General features: G+C 29.6%; 1 protein-coding gene across 1 annotated transcript in view; it reads right to left on the bottom strand.

Annotated features, from left to right (window-relative positions):
• LOC108904542 (ankyrin repeat and sterile alpha motif domain-containing protein 1B) overlaps positions 1 to 25,985 on the bottom strand; it is an 86,674-nt gene extending 60,689 nt beyond the window's left edge. The window contains exons 1-3 of the mRNA XM_023455103.1: positions 25,787 to 25,985; positions 10,235 to 10,315; positions 9,168 to 9,321 (exon numbers count right to left, since the gene is read on the bottom strand). Of these exons, the coding sequence (XP_023310871.1) occupies positions 9,168 to 9,321; positions 10,235 to 10,315; positions 25,787 to 25,890 (339 nt within the window). The 5' untranslated portion in view covers positions 25,891 to 25,985. The remainder of the gene's footprint in view (positions 1 to 9,167; positions 9,322 to 10,234; positions 10,316 to 25,786) is intronic.
• Positions 25,986 to 26,035: the final 50 nt, after the last annotated feature.

The raw sequence follows: 26,035 nt of genomic DNA on the forward strand, positions 1-26,035 counted from the left end.
TTGGCCTTGTTCATATCAGAAAGAGTAATCAGTTTAATAAATAGATTATACCTCAATCAGTAGACGTTGTCGCTGATAGTAAACACATCGAAATTTATCTATAATTCTTGATAAATCCTTGTCTACATTATGCAGAATTAATTTATATGAAGGATTAATTCGTTGCTTACTGAAAATGATGCGTTTTTCAAAAACAACAGACGATGAAGTTGACAAAAACATCTTCCCTTAAAATTAAAGATATTATGACTGAATCACTCTGTATACAGTCCGTACGATATTTGTTGAGATATAATTCCAAGAAAAGAACCGAAGAAACACGCCTTCGTAACTGAAAAGCACAGTATGCACTGCAAGCTGCTACGGTGAACGCCACGTCGCCAATGTCTTCCTACCTCGGATGTTGAATGTGGTTAATTCCAACAAAGTGACGCAGGGATATTCTTGGAATTCTATCTGAACAAACATCGTCGGACCATACAATTGATGTATGTCACTTTGCGGCGAGTTTATGTTACGTTTACGTCGTGCTGTAAGTGTTGTGAGAAATTATCTAATTTTTGGAAAGTAAGTGATGGAGAAAAGCGTATTGTAAACAATTTTATCTCACAATTCATCGAAACGATGGCATATTTACTTTGGCGTTTCGTATCCGACTGGTTATGAATATTGGACGTTGTTTGTACTGCCAATTTAACAACATAATAGGACATAGACGAATGTCCAATGTAAATGTAATGAAAGTTACTAAATAGGGTATTGACTATGTACTTTAGATAGGAACTACAACGTAACAGAAATTTTATTGTTTGATATGTTCAATTGACCCTAAAAAATGATAAAACCGCGGAGTGCTACCTTTTAAAGGGGTGCGTTTTTGAGAACGAAGTAAAAAGGTGGTATTTTCAGTTTTTTGAGTTTTACTCGAAAACTATGCATTTTTTCACTATAGTTGTTAACAGAAAAGTTGTAGCAAATTGAATTTCCAATTTTGAAGTCCAAAAATTTATTTTTAACAAAAATATGCCCAAAAAACGAGTAAAAAAAACGAAAAAAATGCGGTTTTTGTTCTTTTTTGGTTTTTGGCCCTCAACTTTTTTCTGAGTGGAGTTAGGTATAGGCATTGTTTCACAGATAAAAAAGTTTTTTCCTTTAAAATAAGAATAGAAGTACCTGCGACTAATAGAAACCGAGATCAAAGTTGGCTACTTTTTGGATTTTTGGCCAATTTTTGCCCTTTTTTGACGATTTTCGTCTTTTAACTTTTTTCTCAGTTAATTTAGGTATATGTAATGCCATATTCAAATGAAAGCTGGTTTCAAGACCTTTAAAATGGTGCCTGGTAGAAGTTTATACAATTAAAATCAATCGAGATATGTCAATTTAACCAACGATACTTTTTCTTATTTTTATAAATTTTTTATTACTTTCGGTATTATTTGTCTAATAAATTTATTTTTGTGAATGTGAAAGTTAAAATAAGTTTCTAGGTGATTGGACATTATTATTTATTTATTTAAACAACAGTTAATCATATATATATCTTATAAATTTTCACTTTTCAGTTTCATTTAGTATATTTTCAATATTAATATCAATTTCGTCGTCATTTTCATCAACTGTCCTCTTCAGAAAAATCAGGCTCATAAGCATTCTTATAATTTATTCCCATACATTCTTTAATACATTTACATGCTATTTTTTCAAGTAAATTTTCAGGTGCAGGAGATGTATTATTAAAAATGGGAACTAGCCCATTTATGGAATTTTTCCTACCCCAATCAAGGGGATTTAAAGTACAACCATTCCACTGTTGCATCTGAAAATATACTCTGAACTCATGATGTTTGAGAGCATCAGTTGTTGAAGGCAATCGAGATAAGATAAATTTTGCACTTGATTAATACTTTTCAAATAATTTATATCGACAAGTTTTTAAGCTGTCAATTTTTTAACTATACATTATAGTTACAATGCAGTCAGATGCAGCAGTGATATCCTCAACACAAGCATTTTCAAGTAAAAATACATCGAGGTAATTTTTTAATTTCGAAAAATTCTTATTTACAAAATTTAATTTAATTAAAAGAATTCAAAATTTTACAAGATAAATATGATTAATTGTTGTTTAAATAAATAAATAAAATTCAATCACCTAGAAACTTATTTTAACTTTCACAGTCACGAAAATAAATTTATTAGACAAAATAATACCGAAAGTAATAAAAATTTTATAAAAAGAAAAAGTATCGTTGGTTAAATTGAAATATCTCGGTTGATTTTAATTGTACAAACTTCTACCATTTTAAAGGTCTTGAAAATAGCTTTCATTTGAATATGGCATTACATATACCTAAATTAACTCAGAAAAAAGTTAAAAGACGAAAATCGTCAAAAAAGGGCAAAAATTGGCCAAAAATCCAAAAAGTAGCCAACTTTGATCCAATGTATCTCGGTTTCTATTAGTCGTAGGTACTTCTATAAAGGCTTATTTTAAAGGAAAAAACTTAACTTTTTTTTTCTGTGAAGCAATGCCTATACCTAACTCCTCTCAGAAAAAAGTTGTGGGCCAAAAGCCAAAAAGAAAAAAAACGCATTTTTTCGGGTTTTTTTATTCGTTTTTTGGGCATATTTTTGTTAAAAATAAATATTTTTTTAACTTCAAAAGGTCTCATTTCGATTAGAAATTCAATTTGCTACAACTTTTCTCTTGACAACTATAGTGAAAAAGTGCATAGTTTTCGAGTAAAACTCAAAAAACTGAAAATACCACCTTTTTACTTCGTTCTCAAAAACGCACCCCTTTAAAAGGTAGCACTCCGCGGTTTTATCATTTTTTAGGGTCAATTGAACATATCAAACAATAAATAGCCTAAAATCTGAATATTCAAGTAAAAACCGACAGCATTCCACTACTTTTTGTAAATTATTGACTTTATTTTTTGTTTCTATAACATTCTGTACGGAACTTCTTTTCCTGAAGCGGTCCCCACTGCTATACTATAACTTGATTAAGAATCCCTGCTTCGGATAAATAAACATTAGGCGAAAATAAATTTGTCCGACCGAGGCAAAACTTTTCCTAAGGCCACCGACGCTCTGCATTTATAATTATAATTAATACATGTACAAGTTACAAGCTGCTGTTTCCCAGTGCCGTTCCCGAACTTTCGCGATGCAAACTTGGCGTGATCTTTTCAATTCCACGTTCGCGCTAACTGAGCCGTGGCTAATTCGAAAACTGTGCAGCGTGCCACTCACAGCTCAACTTGACGGATCCTCTAAAGGCGAACCCACTGCAGCTGACAGACAAGTTGTCCATTTAAATTTTAAAACCGAATCGTAAAATCTCTGTCTTTACTCCCAGCCAGGGGTGTACGTTAATAAAGTTAGCGGTTTAATGTGGTCTGAAACGTTCACTAAAATTAAGTGTATGGCTTTTTTATGCGGGAGAAGCGCTGGTTACGGTCTGGCTGTTTAGGACTTCCAGCGATAGCTAGATAGTGAGCATTACGATTCACATATTACGTAAAATGTAGCGGTGGTTGTTAAAGACATTCAAGCAAAGATAAATAAGAGTAAGTTCATAGGGCAACTGCATCAACAATTGCCATTTACAGAACGGATCAAAAAAGGTTCAGAAAAAATTTAAAAAATTAAATTTTAGTAGAACAAAGAAACTATTCTCGTCTTAATTAAAATTTACACCGTTATATCTAAAATCCATTCCATTTTTTTATGGTCTAATGCCCCAGTAATTGACAGAAAAATAATGTAGTTGTTACTGCATGTTCTAGGAATTGTCACTAATTTGTACTTTATTTTTTATAATATTTCAAGGAACTCCATACACTGTAAATAATTCGTATGAGTGAACACATTAAAAGTACTAAGTGAATCCGTGGAGTTAAATATTTTCATTTAATACTGAGCATTTTGACAATTATTTCAGTCGTTTATGACAATATCCAAAATAAAACTTAATAATTACTCTCCAATATATCAACGAATGTAAAGATTCCAAAAAAAAAAACTCATATTTAGTACATTTCTACCTAAATCTGAGAAAATATTTCCAAATCTCTCATTCAGGAGAATTTTTTGCCAATGTGACACTGTTTAACCTTACTAACTAATTCACATTCCATTGGGAAGATTACGGAGAACATGTAAACATCAGGAAATGTACCTTTCCTGTTTTATCCATCAAAATTGTAAAGATACTTAATAATTGTGATTAATTCATGTGTTAATAGCTTGTTAAAAACATTCTGCGGGTTGTAATCATGTTTATAGCACCGTACGCGATTTTCTGTATATTCAACAGGCGTGCAAAATTCAGGAAACGTAAGAATTAAAAATTTCTTTTTTTTTTCCTTATTTTGAATGATTGTCAGTTATCTTACACCCTGAAGAAAAGCATAGGTTTTCTAGAATCCTGGATAAAAAATTGCGCATATAAACGCATCCCTTAAATGCAGTGCATATAAAAACAAACATCCAGTAATCTGGATCCTTATTAAGATTTGGTTATTTAAATAACTTTTAGTTGGACCAGTTTCTGTTTTGTCAGTTACAGTTTTTTTGCATTTATTTATTATATGTTATGTTAAATCTACTAGTTTTTTTTTCATATTTCTTTTAATTCGAATTTCCTTTTTAGTTGTTGACTTCCTTTTCATTTATGTTCCTATTTTAAGAAAATTTATTAAGATTTAACTTTTACAATAACACTTACGTGTAAAATTTTATAAATATAAAATAATTTCATTGTTTTGTAATAAATCACAAGCAAATAATATTTCACCAAATATTGAAAACCAAGTTTTTTAAGAACGATGTTAGATGAACTGACAAAAAATGAAATTGATAAGTACCTACATAGCATCTAATTAATTTTATTATAATCAGGTCTAAGTAATTTACTCGACAATAGTTCGATGTGAATCATATTAGAGGCTTAACTTCTTAGTTGTTTTTATAAGCTCATAGTAGAGTCACATTATTTTTAAAGAGATGGTGAAAATACTGGATATTTAAGAAATATATGATTACCGGATTGATATCATTTATACCTGAAAATAATAAAGCCAGCAATCCACTGAATTATTTTCAAATTTACTATAGTAACTGTTACATTAAGTTTCCAATAGTTGTCATCCCCTTTTAAATACATATCAACATAAAATAAATACGAAAGAGACATATTTAATGTTAAAAAAATGACTAATCTTTAGACACTGCTCAAAAAAATTTTCAACACAAAGAAGTATAAAAACAAGTAAATATTACTGTATCGCTAAATTTCACTATAAGAATAACTCCCCGCCATAAATTGAAGAGTCAAAGATTATTTTTTAAAGTCAAATTTTGATTATAAAAAACTAAATTGTATTAAAATTTGGTTCAAATAAGTTTTCCCAGAGACATTTTAGAATTATTTTTGAAAGTTGAAAGTTTCCTGAGTTGTAAGTCATTTCAGGCAGTCTCATGTTATACAAATAAAAAATAATTGAAATCGCTGAGAAATCACTGTTTTAATGAAAAAATCAATATAATGTGCCAAACAGCAAGAGCCCCATTTAATTGCAACCACATATTCCTCCTTAAGGCTACAGGTCTAGCATAAAATAAAACCTTGCTCAAGAAATTAAAGAAAGCCTAATAAGTTGACTTTTACTTGGAAATTAATTGGAAGTTCTTAAAATAACCAAATAATAATACTAATGATTCGAAGGATGCTACTTTATTTTTTATTTAAATTAGTTGAACCTAGCCGAAACATTTCTAACAGGAATTCAAAAAATCCATTGGCGCACAGTATTTGGGTAATTTTAAAGGAAAAAAAGAAATCCAATTTGCCGTATAACAGAGACAGATATCGACGAAATTTAAGAGGTATTTTCTGTTTTCATTGGCATGCTTTTTCAGAAAATATAATCAATTATTATTTTACACAGGACCGTATTATTTATTTTTTTTATAAAATAGTCTAATGAATTTCCTATATCTCCAACACTGGTTAGACAAAAGTCTTAATATTACAGTATTTCATGGAAACTTGACCCAATATAACGTACACCAAATTTAGTTCAAATACCGAAGATATTTACAGAATATATATATTTTTTTAACTATTAACACATCCTGTATCTCGAAAATGGAGAAGACAACCGCCTTTGATATACCTAGAAATTAACGTAGTATTTTGAGCCTAGTGTTCGAAATTTCGTGAAAAAAAAATTATTTTCTAGTAATTTGATATGAATAAAGCATTGACCTGAATAAAAATAGGCCACGTTACTCCAAAGCAACTTGATGTTAGGCACCAAAATTGATAAATTCGAATAAAATGTCACAAGAGTGTTCTGATCCTTGGTCGACCACATTGTAGATAATTTGAATAATACATATCCTGTTCAACATTACAAGGGCATATCTGCGTGAATTCTCAAACAATAACTCTGGAAATGCGATGTACCTAACAACTTCCCGCAGTTTGATTTGGTGCACCAAAGTTATGTCCAAGATGAATACATTATCGTCGATCTACCATCGAAACTGACTAATACACAGTTTGATTATCCCTTTCACGGAATAAATCAAGTGAATTTACGGGTCAAAATCAAACAAGCAATACAAGTGATTGGCAATGTAAGGACCCATTTGTGCAGATTAATCACCATTGCCTGCATAATAGTCTAATGGGCCCTTTCACGATGGCCACTTCACCACGACCTTTTGACGGACCCGCCGACCGACTACAGAGTGTCATTCATTCTGCAGTCGTTCAGTTGTTACCCTCCCAACATCACTATCCTAATTAGAGCTAGTAAAATTTTGTCGTTAATCCCGCTGGGACTAACATATCGGGGCTTAATATAAAAACTTTATGAGTTGGACTTAATTTGTTCGTATATTGAAGGAAAGGGTTCCTTTTCTGAAACTGGACAAATTACCAGGCTAATGAAACATTTTTAATTTATTCCCGCTTATTTCGTGTATTAGAAATATGAAGTTAAAATACCGGAAAATATTTAAACGTACCTTCACAAGATCTAATATTTTACTACACAGAATAAAAAAGTACTATACAGGGTGTTCCAGATTTTAATAGATACACAATAGACATCATTTAGTTCTATGAACATAGGCGCAGAAAGCCACCGTTTATGAAATACAGGGCGTTGAAATTAACAAAAATAAAACAGTTTTTTTTAAATATCTAGAAAACGGCTTTATCAAATTTATCCAAAGTTGGTACACATTTTTTTTTTCAAATATTTCCCCTAGTTTTGTTTGCACATAGTCCAAATTCAAAGACAAGTGACGGAGAAACAAGGAAGTCGTTTACTTATTCAAAGTAAAACTTCTACGCTACTGAATTCACTGGTAATATGAATACATTTTATGATAGTCTGAAACATTCCGGATGAAAAAACATATTTCTATTTTTATCGAAAAGTGAATGGTTTACGAGTTATGACACAAATTATTCAACTAAACAAAGCGTTGAAATAGGGAAAAATAAAACAAATTTGGGTGGTCCAGGTTTTAATAGACAAACTTTGGGAAAGTTTTAAATAACAAAAATTAACATCACTTTGCTCTATGAACATAGACGTAGAAAACTACCGTTTATAAGATACAGGTCGTTGAAATTAACACAAATAAACTATTTTTTTTAAATATCTGGAAAATCACATCATAATATGTCTCATAACTCTTAAACCATTCACTTTTCGACAAAAATAAAAGAGTGTTTCTGCATCCGGAATGTGTCAGATCGTTGTAAAATGTATTCATATTACTAATTAATTCAGTGGCATAAAAGTTTTACTTTAAATAAGGAAACGATATTATTGTTCTCCGCTATTGGTTTTTGAATTTGGACTGTGTGCATACAGAACTGGGACAAATATTTGAAAAAAAGTTTGTACCAAATTTGGATAAATTTGATGATGCGATTTTCCAGATATTTAAAAAAATTGTTTTACTTTTGTTAATTTCAACGCCCTGTATCTCACAAATGGTAGCTTTCTGTGCCTATGTTAATAGAGCAAAGTGATGTTAATTTTTGTTTTTTAGTGCTTTCTCGAAGTTTGTCTATTAAAACTGGACCATCCAAATTCGTTTTATTTTTCCCTATTTCAACTTTTTGTTTACTTGGATAATATGTTTCATAACTCGTAAACCATTCACTTTTCGACAAAACTAAAAGAATGTTTTTTCATCCGGAATATTTCCGACCGTTATAAAATGTATTCATATTACCAATTCAGTGGCGTAGAAGTTTTACTCTAAATAAGGAAACAACGTCCTTGTTTCTCCGCCACTGGTTTTTGGATTTGGACTGTGTGCATACAGAACTAGGAGAAATATTCGAAAAAAAAAATGTGTATCAAATTTGGCTAAATTTGATGAAGTTTTCCAGATATTTAAAAAAATTCATTTATTTTTGATAATTTCAACGCCCTGTATCTCATAAACGGTGGCTTTCAGCCCCTATGTTCATAAAGCAAACTTTTGTTGTTTAGTACTTTCCCGAAGTTTGTCCATTAAAATCTGGACCATCCTGTATTATTGTAGTGAAATAAAAACTCACAATAATTGTAGTAAAAACAATTTTTGTATAATAAATGATTACATAAAAATTTATAAAATGAAGCTAATAAATAGAATACTTTTTCCGAAAGTAGGGTAAAGATCATTATTCGGTTACTAACTAGGCAGTGCCAACAGCAGCCTATAGTAGCGGCTAGTCACTTAAGCGTAAAACTAAAATACACTGAATTTAATCGCAACGATATCTCATGCTATTGAACAATTGTAAACTGGAATTGTTTATGTCGGTGAATCTACTTTTACATCTATTAAAAAAATACATCAGCGCCACAATTCAAATAAAATGTTTTTCTCTTTTTTCACAAAACCTCCGAGAAAACCACTAAAAATATCGTAATACGTGTCCAATATTTTAATAAAATCTAATAAAAAAACATGTATGTACAGGATGTTACAAGTTATAATATACAGGGTGTTAATGAAATTTTATTACATAGGTTTTATGTATATGTAACTGGCTAAATAATAACAGTAATGATCCAACCATAAACTCAACTTCACCGTACGAAGAAACAAATGTACAAATTAAAACAGTTCCTTACCGTTAAGTTAACGTTGCAAATGGATGGTCCCGACAGCAGCAATCTAACGATATCAACATTACCGGACCATGCTGCTAAGTGAAGGGGAGATGATCCCTTGCTGTCCACAATATTTGTGGAAGCATCATGCTCCAATAGCAGCCTAACGATGTCGCTGGAAAAAAAGACGTTTAGTTAACCAACTGGTGGTTAAATTTTATCCTCACCAAAATAATTTTGTCTAATTGTAAGTACTACAACCTGACGACAAACCTAGAGAATAAGAAAATGTAGACACAGGCGATTAGTTCTTACTGTTGGTAATTGTAATACTGATAGCTAAACTTGAGAATTATTTACGCCGTTAGAGAGGGACTTGTAAGTTAATACAGTATTTATCGCCTGAATAAAGTTAAAAATAATTGCAGTATAACGAAATAAGTATTGTATAATATGTACATAAATAATTTTTCCTACTTTCTATATCTATTAAAAATCTCAGTTACACGAACTTCAAAACTATCGTAATAAATCTCTGCCTAACAGAAAACTAATAATGTAAGTTAGCTACATTAAGATCGTCGCTATGCTACGGTCAACATTTATTTTAGATTATAGTTGATAATTTTCCCCATATATATTTTAATATTAATTGCTTAAAACACATTAACTTCAAATCCTGTTTTGATTTGTTTGTCATTTTCGGCATTGATGTCTATAAGCGATACTAAATTTGGAAGTAAAGTGACGTAGAGATAAATCTATAGTAGCGTTAATGTTAATTCTTGGAAACATCTTGCTGCGACATAGAATTATTCTGATTGAAGTTCCAAACATAATATCACAAATCTCAAATCTCACAACTAACGTGTCACTGAACAGAACATCACTAAAAATAATTACCTAGGTACTTATTTTAATATTTTATCTAATCTAATCCGGAATAAAACTTCTGCAAAGCAAACTATTAGAATTTTAATTAGTAAGAACTGGTGAAATTGAGAATGAATTTATTATTAAAACTAATCATACAATCTACAATTTAAAAAAAGTACCTATGTATCGAGTACTCGTATGTATAAACTTACGTGTGTCCATTTAATGCAGCATGGTGAAGTGGTGTGTATCCACTGCTGTCTTGAACATTAGCACCAGGACCCCTCCGCAAACTAAAAAAAAAAAAATATTTAATGAAAAAAAATATACATTTATTTTTAATTTTTTGATTATACCTAAGGTAGCTCCTTAAAAGTTTATAAATAATGTGCCACCTTAAATTTGTTATTCATATTATGTAATATATTTGAGGGTACTTATACTGGCCAAAAATTGATTGAGGTGTCACCTTAAGTTGTTAAATTTTATTTAGCGGAAAATATACTTGCGATAAATGTTTTAATCCTGTCCAATATTTAGGCCAGGAAATATAGAGTTGGACGCGACTTTTTGTTTCGGCAAGCTGAATTTATCACTATAGATGCTAAATATTATGTACAATAGGTAACATATTAGTTTCCAGAGTCATAAAAATGGGGGGAAGATTTTTTACAGGGTGGTTAATTGTACAATTTTTACGTCAGTCTGTAACTCCGTTGTTTTTCAACGAATCTTGACGATTTTTTTTTAATTTAAAGCTCTTTTCATATATTTCATTTTGTAACTAAGGTCGCAAATGCGAAATTTAAAAAAAATGATAGATTTCAATGTATTATTATGAAATTTACCATGAAAAAAATCAATGCGATTGTGGAAGATGTTCGGGATCGCCCAGACTAATTATTAGTTAATTTGTTTATAAGGCCATAACTTGTAAACTATTCAACTTACCGATTCCAGATTTCGTGTGAGTTATTAGACAGTGATAACGAATGAGAGGATGCAATGCCAAAACGTTCTGGTAATAATAACGCAGTTTATAAATGTTTAATTGAAAAGTCATAAATAAATTTCTTCTGTTTATAACTTTTGACCTAATCAATATTTTTTTACGCTCGAGGGCTACTTTTATATGCCTTTTGAAGATGAAAAAAAAATATTTTACTGTTTTCTCGTGGAAATGAACGGAAAAAAGTTATAAGCGAAAATCGTAAAAATTATACAGTTAACTACCCTGTAAAACAATCTTCCTCCCATTTTTATAACTGTGGAAACTAATATGTTATTGTACATAATATTCAGCTTCTATAAAAATTCAGCTTGCCGAAACAAAAAGTCGCGAAATTGTCATTTCCCAGCTCTTTTTCCTGGCCTATATTACTTTATAGCAGTTAATATGTTAAATAATGCTAAATAATGTCTTCAGTAGCGTCATAATCTGAGAATTAATAGAGCCAGACTGATTTTATTGAAGTGTTTGAAAGCCAAACACTTAGGTTATTCGTGACTTTTAACAATTTTTGTTATTTGAGGTTGACACACTAAATACCTAAATACATAGAGGCATAAATATTATGTTTATTGTATAAATATTGTTTATTGGATTCGCTTTTCCGATATAATTTAGAATTCACATCATTTTTAAAACACAAACCTTTTAATTACATAATAAATGTATACAAATACAAAAAATATAAACATTTAAAGCACAAGAACACATGTTCCCTTTGGTTCCGATAAACTATTTTGTTTTCGTAAAATACATCTGTAAAGAATATCTAAAATATTATAAGAAAATAAATATGACTTCGAACATATATCTATAAAAATTATATTTCATTGTTTTGTTACTTTTACCATTTTTCATTCAAAGTATAATATCTAGTTTTATTTTATGTAATTTTAAAATTGTCCCTTTTACCTAATAAAAAAAAATGCACAAAAATTATCAATCTATCTGTCAATAAATTATACAGAAAGTGAATGGGTGATACTTTAAGGTAGCTTCTTTGGGTCAAAATGAAGTGACTCAAATTTAATTACCTTAATATATTTTTGCTTCCTTAAACAGTTACGTGCTTTGAAAGTAAATTTTATTCCATTTTTTTTTTTCAAGACAATTTTGTTACCTTCTAAGGTTAAGAACTTTTTAGTACAGATTTCGAGAAGCAGGTCTGAAGCAGGTAAGTCATTTTATCTAATTTTAATAAGATACAAAATTCGCAAATGAACTAGATATTTTTTATCCTTTAGACAATTTACCCTCATTTAAAAATCAACACTTAAGTACTGAGATTAAGTCCTGTGAATTTAATTTTGAGGTTGACAAACACTCTTCTTAATAAGGGTATGCAAAATACTTCCAAATATTCGACTGTCCTAAATTGATGCAGTAAAAATCGAAATTTAGCTTTTCCTCGACAGAATACATACATACATACATACTATTTAGTTACGTGCAAGAAGTGTACCTTCTTTACGGTAAATAAAACGGGGTTTCATAAAACATCCCTGTTTTCACAAAACCTTTTTCAACAAAAAAATATATATAAGTGCCTAGCAAAAGAGCTACTGTCTAGGGTGTACTTAACGACCTTTATCTAAATAATTATTATAATTATTATAATTATATTGATATTCGTCTATCCCAAAAACGCCCCTCTGTTATATCATAGTAAAATATATTTAAATGTGTCTGAGTTATTTTAAAATATTTTTTTTTAAAGGCCGATGACTTTAGGAAAGTAAACCCCATTTTAACAAGGTAACTTGAATTAAATCGGTTTATTTTGATTTAAGGACGCTACCCTTGAGGTATGACTTATTCCCTGAACAGCCTATAAAATTAAATTTCAAAAGAATCACACTTATATGATTATGGTATGATTATCCTTAAGTAACATAATTTTAAGTGACTATTTTTAACATATTGGCCAGATTATTTTTAAGTACAAAGTTACCCTAGATTCCTTTGACTAATAATCTTTTCGCATCAACTGTAAAAAGGTCACGTTAGATTTATCGGTGCTTTCTCTTCGTGACACCTCTAATCTATAACGAAGAGTCGACTTTTTACAGAAGATTAAGGTGTCACGCTAAAACTAAAACCTTTTTTTTAAAGAAGCCTATTTTAATACGTATATATACCGAATAAGTAAAAATAAGGTAGGACGAGACATCATTCATAAGTGAAAACAAATATTGTTTACACTGTGTATATCCCTTTCATAAATATTTGTATTAGATAACACACTTATTTCAATTTCTGCGAATATATTTTTAATGGGTAAATGATTTTTAAGGAATGGAAATTTCAGAATATTTATCTATATTTTCCAGTTTAATTTATTAGAGGCAATTCTTGAAATAACCTAATAGATCATTGTTTATACATATAGACTAGTAAAGACTAAAGAGCAAAAAAGTCATATCTTGACAAAAATACTAACATCATACCACCTGTGCCATGATTTAAAAGACAGTCCGTAGATATACTCTGATGTGTTTTAGCCAAAAATAACTATGATTCGGCAGTGTCTCAAAAGCCAGGTATACACCTGAGCACTGACAGGTACGAGCTTCACCTGTTCATGCTCAAATGTGTACCCGACTTAACATGTTGCTTAATTCATTTTAGTCAAAAAATATCACGTCTTTCTTTTCAAACATTTTCTCACTTTTCCAGCCACATATTTTTTTATTAATTTTTCTAATTCTAATTCCACCGAACTTTACACATAGGTATGTCAATATTTTGTCCCATTCAAAAATTTGAATATCAAAGTAGATGGCAAACAAAAAAAATTATCAATCAATTATCAATTATAATACACTAGCTTTAGAATACAGGAATTCAATTACCAGATACCATTCCCAATTTGGTTAACAAATTTTAGATTAAAAAATAATTACAAACGTGAGACCATCAGCTTAAAACATTGCAGTTCCTGTCAATCGTGAAGCACTTGAAAAGGCAATAACGCACCAGAAGGTCAATAATAAAGGGCGTGATTATTGCCCTTTAATATGACAGTGTTAAAACTCTCACATGAACACTTCAACGTGATTAATCCGTAAATCCTATATTGTTTTTATTTGATCTATTTATTTGATCATATCTCAATGTCTACTCATGAAAGTGATTATTACTAATACTAGTAGGTTTGCCTTTGGATAAAGCTGTAAAGGAAGTATTAATATAACAGCTTAAAGATTTTCTATACAAAATTGTTTATAGGGAGTCCCACCAGGTAGGTATAAGGAAAAGTAAAATTTGAAATTTTTGTTTCGAGTGTCATCTCGATGATTTATTATTTTAACAGGAATAATTCTATTATATCATTTTTAAATTCTATTTTTAGAATTAAATATGGACTTAATTATAAAAATATTTAGAAATTTATTGACTTTAGCAAATTTCTACAGTATTGATTGATACTTTAAGAAATAGACATGATACAGATATATGGATAAAAATAATATACACAAATTACTTGTGTATCGAACTACACTGATGGAAACATCTTACTTGAAACTTGCAGAAACTTTTAGTTTTTCGAAAACGTCAAAGATTTACTTAAAATTTCGAAAAAAATAATATCTCTGCAACACTTTACCGTAGAAGAACCTTTGGTACATGATTTAGGTTTATTACTGATCTTCTGACTATGATTTAAAGTTAATTGAAGCACTACAAGGGCCATTGGGGATGACTCACCCCTAAAATTGTACCGAACCTTTTTTTCATTGACCGAATTGAAAAATAGTAATATTAATTAACAGCAGAATTTAATTTAATTTTTTTTTTTACTCTTGTTAAATAAAAAACTTTATGGTTTTCAAGAAAAACTGTATTAACTGACACAAGATTTTAACAGTGTTCAATAGAAAATAATCAAAAAGTCAGTAGTAGGCTTTATCTTTCAAGTTTGACAATTGGCCAAATAAATTTTACTTCACTTCTCTTCTAATTCTACAAAAAGAATACAAGTACCTAGGTAGTTTTTAAATAAGCGAATATTGTATTAAGTGAAAAACACAAATGAATAATAAAATAATAATTTTTCAACAACAATCAGAGGCAACTGTTGAAATAAAATCATTTTATTACAAACTGACAAGTTTGAAAAATAAATTAATTAACTACTACGGACTTTTCGATTATTTTCTAATAAACACTTGTTAAAATATTATTTCAGTTAATACGGTTTTTCATGAAAACCATAAAGTTTTTTAAAAAACAAGAGTAAAAAATGTTTTTAAATTAAATTCTGCTGTGAATTAATATTATTATTTTTCAATTCGGTCAATGAAAAAAAAAGTCGGTACAATTTTAGAGGTGAGTCATCCCCAATGAACACCTTGTAGTGCTTCAATTAACTTTAAATCACAGTCAAAGATCAGTAATAAACCTAAATCATGTACCAAATTTGGTTCTTCCGAGGTAAAGTGTTGCAGATATTAATTTTTTTCGAAATTTAGTCCCCACTTTGGGGGCTAATAACTCCTCAGGGGTGCAACTTTGTATATAGGTAAGTTTGGTTAAATTACAATATTTTGGACACCCCTACATACACCTGCCCTGTGTCGGTTCTTATGCTGGACACCCTGTATATTTTATTTATGCATTTGTATTAAAAAAGTGCAGTGAAATCTATAAAAAAATTCATTGTTGTCAATTAACCAACATTTCATAGAATATAAAAAAGCAAGAACTACCACAATACAGTATTTATGTGACATCGTGAATAAAAAAACTTTATTTGACTGTTATCACTAAAACGTTGAGAGATACATAAATAATGTATTTAACAGTAGTTTAATATAGCTTTCCAATAATAAGTAAAGGTAAATATACTTATTAATTGTGCTTTTCAAGAAACAAATATTTAATTCGTCAGTGCCGCGAAAAACAACTACTCCGAGGGCTATTTGCCCCTACCGACATTGAATTACATTCGCGACACCCAGTACAACAGCTAGGATCGTTCATCAGCTGGTCCCACCAGGCACAGACCGGTTTCGGACTTATTAGTCCTCATCAGTGTGTCATAGGTAGGACAACCGATGAACGATCCAGCTGTTATAAAGTCGTAAACTCCCGACAAGTAGTACATATTTAATTGTGTACCATAAATATTTGAATTCATAGTTTAAATTATTTTTTTAACTAAATATTTAATATTTTCATTCATATAAACATCTTATAAAATCCAAAGAAATAATTTGCCAAATACAAATAAATTGCTTAATAGGCTCTAATATATGTATACATTTTTTTCCAACAAAATCCTTTCCTCAGTATATTCACTAATTGTAATAATGCACTGGATGTGTCATTTGAACAAGATCGACTTTCAGAACTTTCAAAATTGTCAAGTTCTGTGTACCTAATTAAAAAAAAAAGCCAAAAAACATTGTCACACAAGCGTTCTTAAAATAGTGATAGGAACAAATTGTGTAAAAATTCCACATTTCCAGTTTGGTTGTATTTACAATCAAGAAATTATTACCAAAAAATTGTAGATTTTCGTTAAATTTTCCACCAATGTTGTACGAAAATTGATACAGTTTGTTCCTATCACGATTTTAGGAATAATTATGTTAATTTTTATGACCGTGCTTTCTCTGTGAAGAACTAAAATTGTAAATCCCAGAATTGTAAAGTAAAAAGTACATGTTTGAAATTCTAAGTTTAAGGGATTGTAACTAGCAATAAAAGTTGAGTTTATTAAAAACATGCAATAAATAAAGATAAATAAAAAAGCTTAATTGCACAACAAACATATTAAACAATTGCATACATTTACAAATAATTATGAAAATACACTACGAATACCGCGGATATGGTCATAGAAAATGATAATTTATCTACGGTTTTGGTTTCAGATCAATTCCATAGTCGCTCAAAGGTTGTTATCGAGATACTTGTTTCTAATAAAACAATGAATCAGCTAGGTATAATGCGATTTTGAGACAATAATTTAATTGTTATTACATTTCCCTCAGATTTGCGTGGTACTGCTTAAACTCAAAGAGCATAACAAGGGGCGCTCACCTTTACTTGCAAGAAAAAAATTTATAAAAAACTAAAAATGTAATTTATTAAAAAATTTGTTTTTAAACACATTAAAAACTTGATATTACATACCTGCAGGTACATAAACAATTGAAATATCTTGTTTGTCAATCATCTTAAAACTAAATCGTAAAAATTATTTAGATCTTTAAACTTTAATACGTGCTCGGATGTGACTAATCATATCCGTAAACAATATTAAGAACAAGAGTTAGATACCTTCCAAAATTCCAACAGCGTGGTTTTGGTTTCGCGGTTTCAAATAATTGAAAAACAAACTTCATAATTCCCGGAAAAATTATGAATAAGTACCTTGTAGCTATCAGACTGGGGTTTCTGTAATGATAATTTTATTGCTCTTTTACAACTCTTGTCCTCATAGATAGGGTACATACTATTAATATAACAAATAAAAGAACAAGTGAAGTTATTAGTTTCAAATTTTTTTTTAACTTTATGATATCGTTTCGTCCAAGATATAAATTATGCTGTTAAAGATAAATACCTATGTGATACAACTTTCAATATATCAAAGTATAATGTCAATATCTGAAAAATTACTAATGAATAGATACTAAACCGCTAGTGTATTTCACACAATTTAAATAAAAAAAGTAAGTACGTACTCTTGAACATGTGCTCAAAAACTATTAACTCAAACATTGTAGGTACTTAGTAGATAAAATATTTTTGTAAACAGATTTGAAGTCGTGGATGATTTCGGGGAAGGCCAGACTTTTATAGAAGTTCGGGGAATTTCTAGATAAATTAACAGAATTTTAATTAAATACTGAGAAGGGATGGGAATGTAACAAAAAATAAAGCATTTCATTTATTTTAGTTTAATGGTGAAAATGAACGACGCTTATCTATGTGCTTTTTTTTCATAAATATCGACGATTGTGAGGAACTAAGATAGGTAACCTAAAACCTTGTAAACCATAACATGCTGTCAGTAAGTAAAACAGCTGAATTACTCTCACAAGTGTGGATTTCAGTATAAAACTCAACATCCACTTTTAGACTGTGTGAACTATCAAATCAGATATTTGAAAAATAAAGTTCAAAAAATGCCAAGAAAATGAATATCGTCCTGAACTCGAAAAGCAATAAGTTCTCACAATAGAAATTTTTTTATTCCGATTTTCACATAGATAAATACCTACACTCAAACATCAAACACGGTAAATGCTCAAAATAGGAAAAAAGTTGCCATAAACATAGGTCAAAATATGCTTAGGTACTTTCCGAAATACAGTGTCTAAGATTAAAAAATAAATATTATATTTAATTAAATGTCTCTGAAGATGAATGATGTGCATCGATAGAACTAAAGTTAATATTGTCAATTAAATTACTAGAAGGTGCTGTCAGTAAAAAAACCCGACTTTCGATGGCACAAATTATTTTAAAAATTGAATAAGAGAATCATTTTCTAGTTTCTATATATTTATTATTATTATTTTTTTAATTAAAACAATCTAATTACTTTCTTAATTGAATAAATTTAAAACAACTGTAAGTAGTATTCATCTCAAAAAAAATAGTGTAATCAATCACAAAAAGTCAAAATGTCATTGATCGAAATTTTATCTTTTTCGTATTATTCTTCAGTGAGAGGTGTGCCACAAGTAATTTCTGGTGTACATTTGAGATATTATAATTTAAAATTACTTTTAAAGTACATAAATTATTTATTGAAATATAAAAATTACAAAATATTTTGGTAAATCACAAAAATTACAAAAAGTATGTATGAAATTACGAAAAGTACAAAAAGTATTAATACGTACTTTTAAGTATTTAAGTAGATGTATTTTTTACTGCTCAGTAGCAGTATTACTTGTGGCACACCCCAAGGGGTGTGCCACAATAATTTTTGGTGTACGTTTGAGATATTATAATTTAAAATTACTAAAAAGTATAGAAATTATTTATTATTATATTTAATTATTATTAAGTATAAAAATTACCAAATTCTTTGGTAAATTACAAAAATTACAAAAAGTATGTTTGAAATTACAAAAAGTACGTATTAAATTACAAAACGTACAAAAAATTACCTGATACAGTACAAAGATTTTTAAAATTATTCTTTAAAATTACTGAAAGTACTTAAATAAAATGGTCTGATTAAAATTATTTCATTCGGTTTTCGTGAAAACATCGTAGAGATACGGACTAACTTCTATTGCTTTACCTACATTTACCTACCTAGGTAGGTACTGCTGAAAAAACAGTCTAGTTTGTTTATAGTGATAATTTGTGTGGTAAAATAACAATAAAAATTAAAATCTTACTAATAAAACAAATTGTGTTTCTAAATTAGTAACGGAAGTAACCGAACAAAAATATTGCGAAATATTACGATGAAATTTTACGATTGGGAACACCATAAGGTAGATTTGTTGCTCCAGGGTTAGCATTATTAATAAAAATTATTCTGGGCAGTTAATAAAAATAAATATGTTGACTTTGACATTAATAAGGAAATAGCTGAGGAAATATCCATAGTAATTATATGGTATGTAAGATAGTTAAAAATTGCGGCGTCTTTTCAGTTGGAAAATTGTTATTATCCTCCTTTTTTAACTAAATCCCAACCAACGTCGAATTACACTCACAATGTTTTACCTAAATATTTAATAATTATTATTATATTAGCTTCTGTAGTTTTTTTACTTTATTGTAAATGTTATTTTAGCTAATTCAAATAAATTTTCTTACAATTACTCCCAACTAATAAAATTATCTATCTAATGTTTTCAAAGAAGTATGCAAATAAGTGCACTTACTTGTAAAAACAAATGTTTTCATTTTTTGAAAATAATAATTGGCTTATGAAATTAAATACATTATTAAAAATTATAACAGAATTACAAACATTATTTGAGGAAGTCTATTAATTCTTATAAGTTTGTGAAAAAGTCTACAAAATTACGAAAATTACGAAATTATATTTAAAAATTACAAAAAGTACCAGAACAAATCTATAAATTACTGAAATTACGAAATTATATCAATAAATTATGAAAATTATTGGTAACTAGCAAGGTAATTTTAAGTAATTTAAGTAGGTGTACGTTTTACTGCTGAGTGGCACACCGCACACCCCTCGACCTACACCTACCTACTTTTTTTTTATTAAATTCATACCTAAGTACTTTTAGGGATATTTCCAATAATTTTTTCAACTATGTAATAAGCTTATACAAATCAGATTTTATGACTCTTTCTTCGAATATAGTGAAAAGTACATTTTTATTTAAACTGTGGAAATTTTGGGGGTTTCAAAGATACTGTCTCTAAGTATCTCTGTTACTAGTTGATCGTTTGTATAATTGCTCCAGTGAATTTTTGACATGTACTGTGTAAACATTAGCACAAGTTTCATCAATTTGTATTAAACGTCTTCAGAGAAATTTGGATAAACATAAAATTTCTCTCGGGAATTAAGCATTTCCCGACCTGTGTTTATGGGAACTTTAAGTTTTATCATCAAGTTTGGCGTGCGCAGTTCGGGAGATATTTTTACAAAATTAAAGTGTATTTATGTTTCTACTGGCATCTCAAGTTCACCTTTACAAACGACGAAGGTAACTACAAATTATATTGCACGATGGTAGTCTTAAAAAACATTTTAAGATGAACATTGAATCATTTGAAAATATTAGAAGAAAAAATATTAGCATTTCTACAGAATATTAATGCATGTATCATAGCCCCATTTTTTTTCATAATGTTCATTTTTATAATTCACGTTTAAAGTGAAGGTTTGAACTGCATATAACCAGTAAAAATGCGAATACATATGATAAACAACGAATTTATTTACAAAAAAATAACCGATTTACATCATTTCAAAGATGCACACGCCGCTGGATGCCGCAATAAAAGGGTGAGTACGCCGTGTCAAGGTAGGGTGTGGCAAAACTCTGACTTACTGGTCGGGGCCAAGCACTTATATCGATCGACTTAGATACTATTTTACGGCATTTACTCGGTTAACCATACCGACGACCACACATTAATATCTTCGCCTGTTTCACCCAGGATGTGTCTCATTTCATTTGTAATTAAATAATTAATTACGTATGCAAATAATACGCTGCATCACGCCAACCTAGGCCAACGTGATACATAAACGCGTGTAGTTCTCCACCCCACATCGAAATTGTTTGTTGTCAATTGAATGATGCCTGAAATAATTGAATATTTGAAATAATATAACTTTGAAGTAAAAAAAAGTTACTTAGATATGTAACAAAACAGAAAAGAGTTACTTTGTTGTAGTGTTGCACCCAATGTTTTTTAAGTTAATCCTTTTATACAGAGGGCGTAAGACATACCCAATTTTAAGAATATTTTCCTATGCAAAACATTTATTTGTTCTTTAGAGTATTTTTGAGATAGAAGTTAAAAAAAGTTATACTTCTAAATATATTCTAAATAAATAAGATATTGAAACTAAATCTTGCGAAAGCAGTACAGTAAGTAAAGGTGGTAGCATATGAAGAATGCTGGTTACATTTTCATAAAAAATTATGATATGCCAATGGGAAAAAATCATATGTTCAATGCAAATTTTATTTTAAAAGAGAATGACGACTTTTTCTATGATTTTTACTATTTTCACACATATTAGCAATGTTTACAGACGATACGTATAACTTATTTAATGTTCTCTGTCGGCCCATTCCTCAATACAATTTTCGATGTTCCCTAAGTTTCATAAAGAATCTGCTGACAGTGCTGACCTGACACCGTTTTCAACTTTAACACAGCTAAGTCAAAGGTAAGCGCAAAGCGAGGTGCAAAGGTATTTGCCAGGCTTATAATTTCGGAAATTCGGTGGAAGCTTTTGTAGTTTAGGATGTGACTGCACAATGCACTTCTTGTTTCTACAAATTTTCTTAATTATTTTATCAACACAGTATGTTTTTTTTGTATTAAGTATTTGGTAACATTCTACTGCAAGTAAAGTTTTCTAGGGATACACTACGAGCTATTAGTTGTGTATAATTTTATAAATATTTCGTAAATTTCAACGTTGATCTTGATTTTAAGGGCGGGGAGAGGAGTCCATTACTGAAAACATACAAAAAACAAAAATCTTCGTTTTTGCCTCGGTTTTTGCACTACACTCCAAAGGATAGTCATAAACTGCCGCTCTGCTGCAAAAACCCTTGGAATTCCTTGAAAAATAGCAAATACTGTTTTTTTCTTTTCGTATAACGGCAATTGTTGGTGCATTAGACTATAGTAAAAAAAAATAGGTATATGTATAATATGTATAATAAATGTACAACAGTATAAATTTTAAAGTCCTTAGTAAAGTAGATTCTTCTATTTTACCTCCTAAAAATTTTTCTGAGCCTTTTTAGGCCATGTCTTTGTTATAACCGAGGTTATAACGGTAGTTACTTGTGCAGTTACTCTACAGTGTAGGAAAGTCTAGATGGTCTATCAGAAGTTACGTGAGAGCGATAAAGTAAGCCATAGAAATCCATGTGATAGACAAGGATGGCTATAATGAAGGCGTCTAATAGTCAACGCCCATTTCGCCCTTCCACAAATAAGAAGTGGATCTTATTTGTGGAAGGGCGAAACGGGCGGTGACTAAGAGAAGCCCTCATTATAGCCATCCTTCTCTATCGCATGGATTTATATGGCTTACTTTATCGCTCTCACGTAACTTCAGATAGACCATCGGTACTTTCCTACCCTGTATGTTCAACAGGAAGGTCCAAGGACAAATATTTATTATAAAAAAATTCTTATATTTGGGCATATTAATAGTGTTACATTAGTCATACTTAACACTAAAAGTTAAAAAATGTATGAAGAAACTAGATTTTTGCATATTTTGTTTGTCTTTACCCTCCTACCTACTTTTTTAAGCAAATGAAATTAAAACACCAGTTACTTAATAAAAAATTGAAAAAACTTTATAAACTTATAAAAAATATGTAGATTTGCAGCAGCAAATCTAATTTAGATATTGTTGGAACCCATTTATGTATATTGTCTAGGGGCCTAATTTTTGAAAGTACTTTTTTCATTTTACAAATGTAGAAAAGCGAGCAATAATTCTGTTTTATAAAAAATGTACTTTACATAAATGTTATGCATTTTAAGAAGCAGCTATTCATTTTCACTGTGCAGATTAGCAAGTGTTTTTTGAATATTAATTTTGAAAACAGAAAACAGCCAGAAAAATGAAAAGTAAAAAGCTGAAAAGTACATTAAAAAAATTGGCTCAGGTAAAGCATTTTACCCTAGCACATTTATCTGATTTACTATTTGTTAAATAATTTGAATATTTTGGCACATTTTTGAGAAAACAAATAATACTTAGTATAACGTATAATCATCACGTTCTAAAAAAATTCAACGCATTATAGAAACGTTAATAACGAAGAAAAGGAAATAAAAATTCTACAGGACTGAGATAAATATCGAGATAAATATATTACGTTCTGCGCGATATTTAAGAAAACGATATTTGTTTTTATGTTTTCTTTATGTAAACCATCATCTCGTAATTGGTCTTGTACTGTGGGGTGGCGTAACTAGATAAATAAATAAATGCTTGAGACAGAACAAACAACTGCGACAACTATTTTTATTACGTACACAATATATGTTACAAATTAAAGATCTAAAGTAATTCATAAACAGTTTGTTTGTGAATTGTTTTGATATAAATTTGTTCACTCTTACAATTAGTAATACCTGAATCGGTAATAAATTACAGCAGACTTTTCTCCATCTCTCTGCCTTTTGTTATACTGACATTCAGCTACATATATCTAAGCAAACATTACAATATAAACAATTACAAAAAACAAAACGGAACAGCAAACATTTCCTAGATAAATATATTGAAGGTTATATTAGCTAATTTATTTTTATCATCACAATGACAGCAAAAATAATAAAGAAAATTTTGTTGTAACTACTTTTTTGGTGTAACAACTAACTGTTACGTACGTTTACAAACTGCAGGCATGGAATTAAATAAAAATAGATAATTTGAGTAACTAAGGGTAGGTATTTGTCAATGATGACAAAATACATTGGCGACCTTGACTTGCCTTGTTTTTTACTTTTAATGTCGTGCAAATAAAATTATTTTTATCAACATCAATCATAAACAAAGCCCTTGAGAAAGCCTTGACCCGTCCTAAAGAAGACCCTCCCAACAGGTACTGTGAAAACGATTCCCTAGAGAAAGTTGTTTGGAAGTAGTTTTAACTTGTGCGAGGTTAATGAGGAAAAAATAATTATAATACGTGCAATCCGTTTAAATGGAACATGTCAAAATACTTACTAGAATTTAACTTATTCCGCTTATTCTTATTTTCCATTAATTTTTTTTATATTGATTCCGAATTTTTTTTGTGTTTCAGACAGCCTTACAATACGTAGTTAACTATAATTAAACAAATTTTTATTATCAAATGTCACTACAGGAAAGTTAAGGTTATAATAGGCAAAAACTTATGGTTTGTATAATACCTATTCTTGCAATTAAAGCAATAAGTATTACTGTATATCATACCAACAAGGAAACCGCTGACAAAAATATGTAAGTACAAAAAAATACTCATTTTCTTAATAAATTACTGAAGTATTACTCAGAAATAACAGGAAAGATATTGAGAGGAAAGCTGGCGGCTTCATGACATAAATAAAATATTAAATACCAAAATATGATTCAAATAATACTCACAATCACTATATCAAATATTACTCCTGCGGTTTCCCCTCATGATTACAATAATTATAAGTTTATATTAAATAAAACAATTTGTAAATAGCTTGGTAAAAAATAATTTTACAACATTAACAAAACAAGAGAAATTGGTTTTGCTAACAATAATTATTCTTGGAATAAATCCTATGAATCACTATATTCTACTGAGCTAAATCTTTTGCTTAGTTAATCACAATCACATAAAAACTAATTGTGGATAATGGTAATTTCCATAGCCTTAATAATTCCAGTAATGATAAACTTTATAACATAATTTAAATTAATTAATTAATTATCAAAAGGAAGCTAGAAAGAAACTCAAGCAAAAATACTTGATGTAAAAAAATGAGGAAATACCTATTCTAGGTGCTAACTACAGAAGGACAGAAGAAAATGTAATATAAATAGGGTGGCAGCGAATATTGAACAAAAATGTGAGTAAGTATGCAAATTTAAATTTTTAGCAAATTTCATACCCATGTAACAAATTATCAGCAATTCCATAAGTCACGAACATAATTCTGTCACATTTATAACGAAATAGAATAATAGATACCTATTTAGGTACATTTATAGGTTAAACAAGGTATTTCACATCTACTAACTATACCCAATTAATTAAATGTAATTAAGAGTAAACTGCATTCAAACTTTTAAATAAAATAAAACTTAAAGGTCTATAACAAATAAGTTGTGACTAATGCAATTTAAATTACTACCTATGCAATTATGTAAATATTGAAGAGAAATCGTGTAAACAATTAACTAAACTGTGAGTCATATTTGCCAAAAATCTGTTTTACAGACATTTTTATAATTAATGTATGACAGAATGCCGATGTTAAGCCAATGTAGCAAAAAAATGCACTTACAAAACTCAAAATAAAGCCAGAAATAAGGTATTTTTGACAGCTGATTATAACCCACCTTGCTAGTGGACCACTCCTTTTCGCTCTTTGGCCTAGTATCTTCTCTACGACAGCTGTATTGCCTTTTCTTGCGGCCTCCAGGAGTTCCTGATCTTTCCCCATGGCCCTTTGGTATTCCTTTTATTCATTTATAGCTCATAATTCCACAAAACACTACTTTACACACTCCCGTACTACAATTTCATTGATCGCTGACAGCCATGTTTGACCACTGCGCACCTAGCGGGTACTAGAGATACTATACGAC

The sequence above is a fragment of the Anoplophora glabripennis genome, unplaced genomic scaffold, assembly GCF_000390285.2.
Source record: "Anoplophora glabripennis isolate ALB-LARVAE unplaced genomic scaffold, Agla_2.0 scaffold23, whole genome shotgun sequence".
NCBI lineage: Eukaryota > Metazoa > Arthropoda > Insecta > Coleoptera > Cerambycidae > Anoplophora > Anoplophora glabripennis.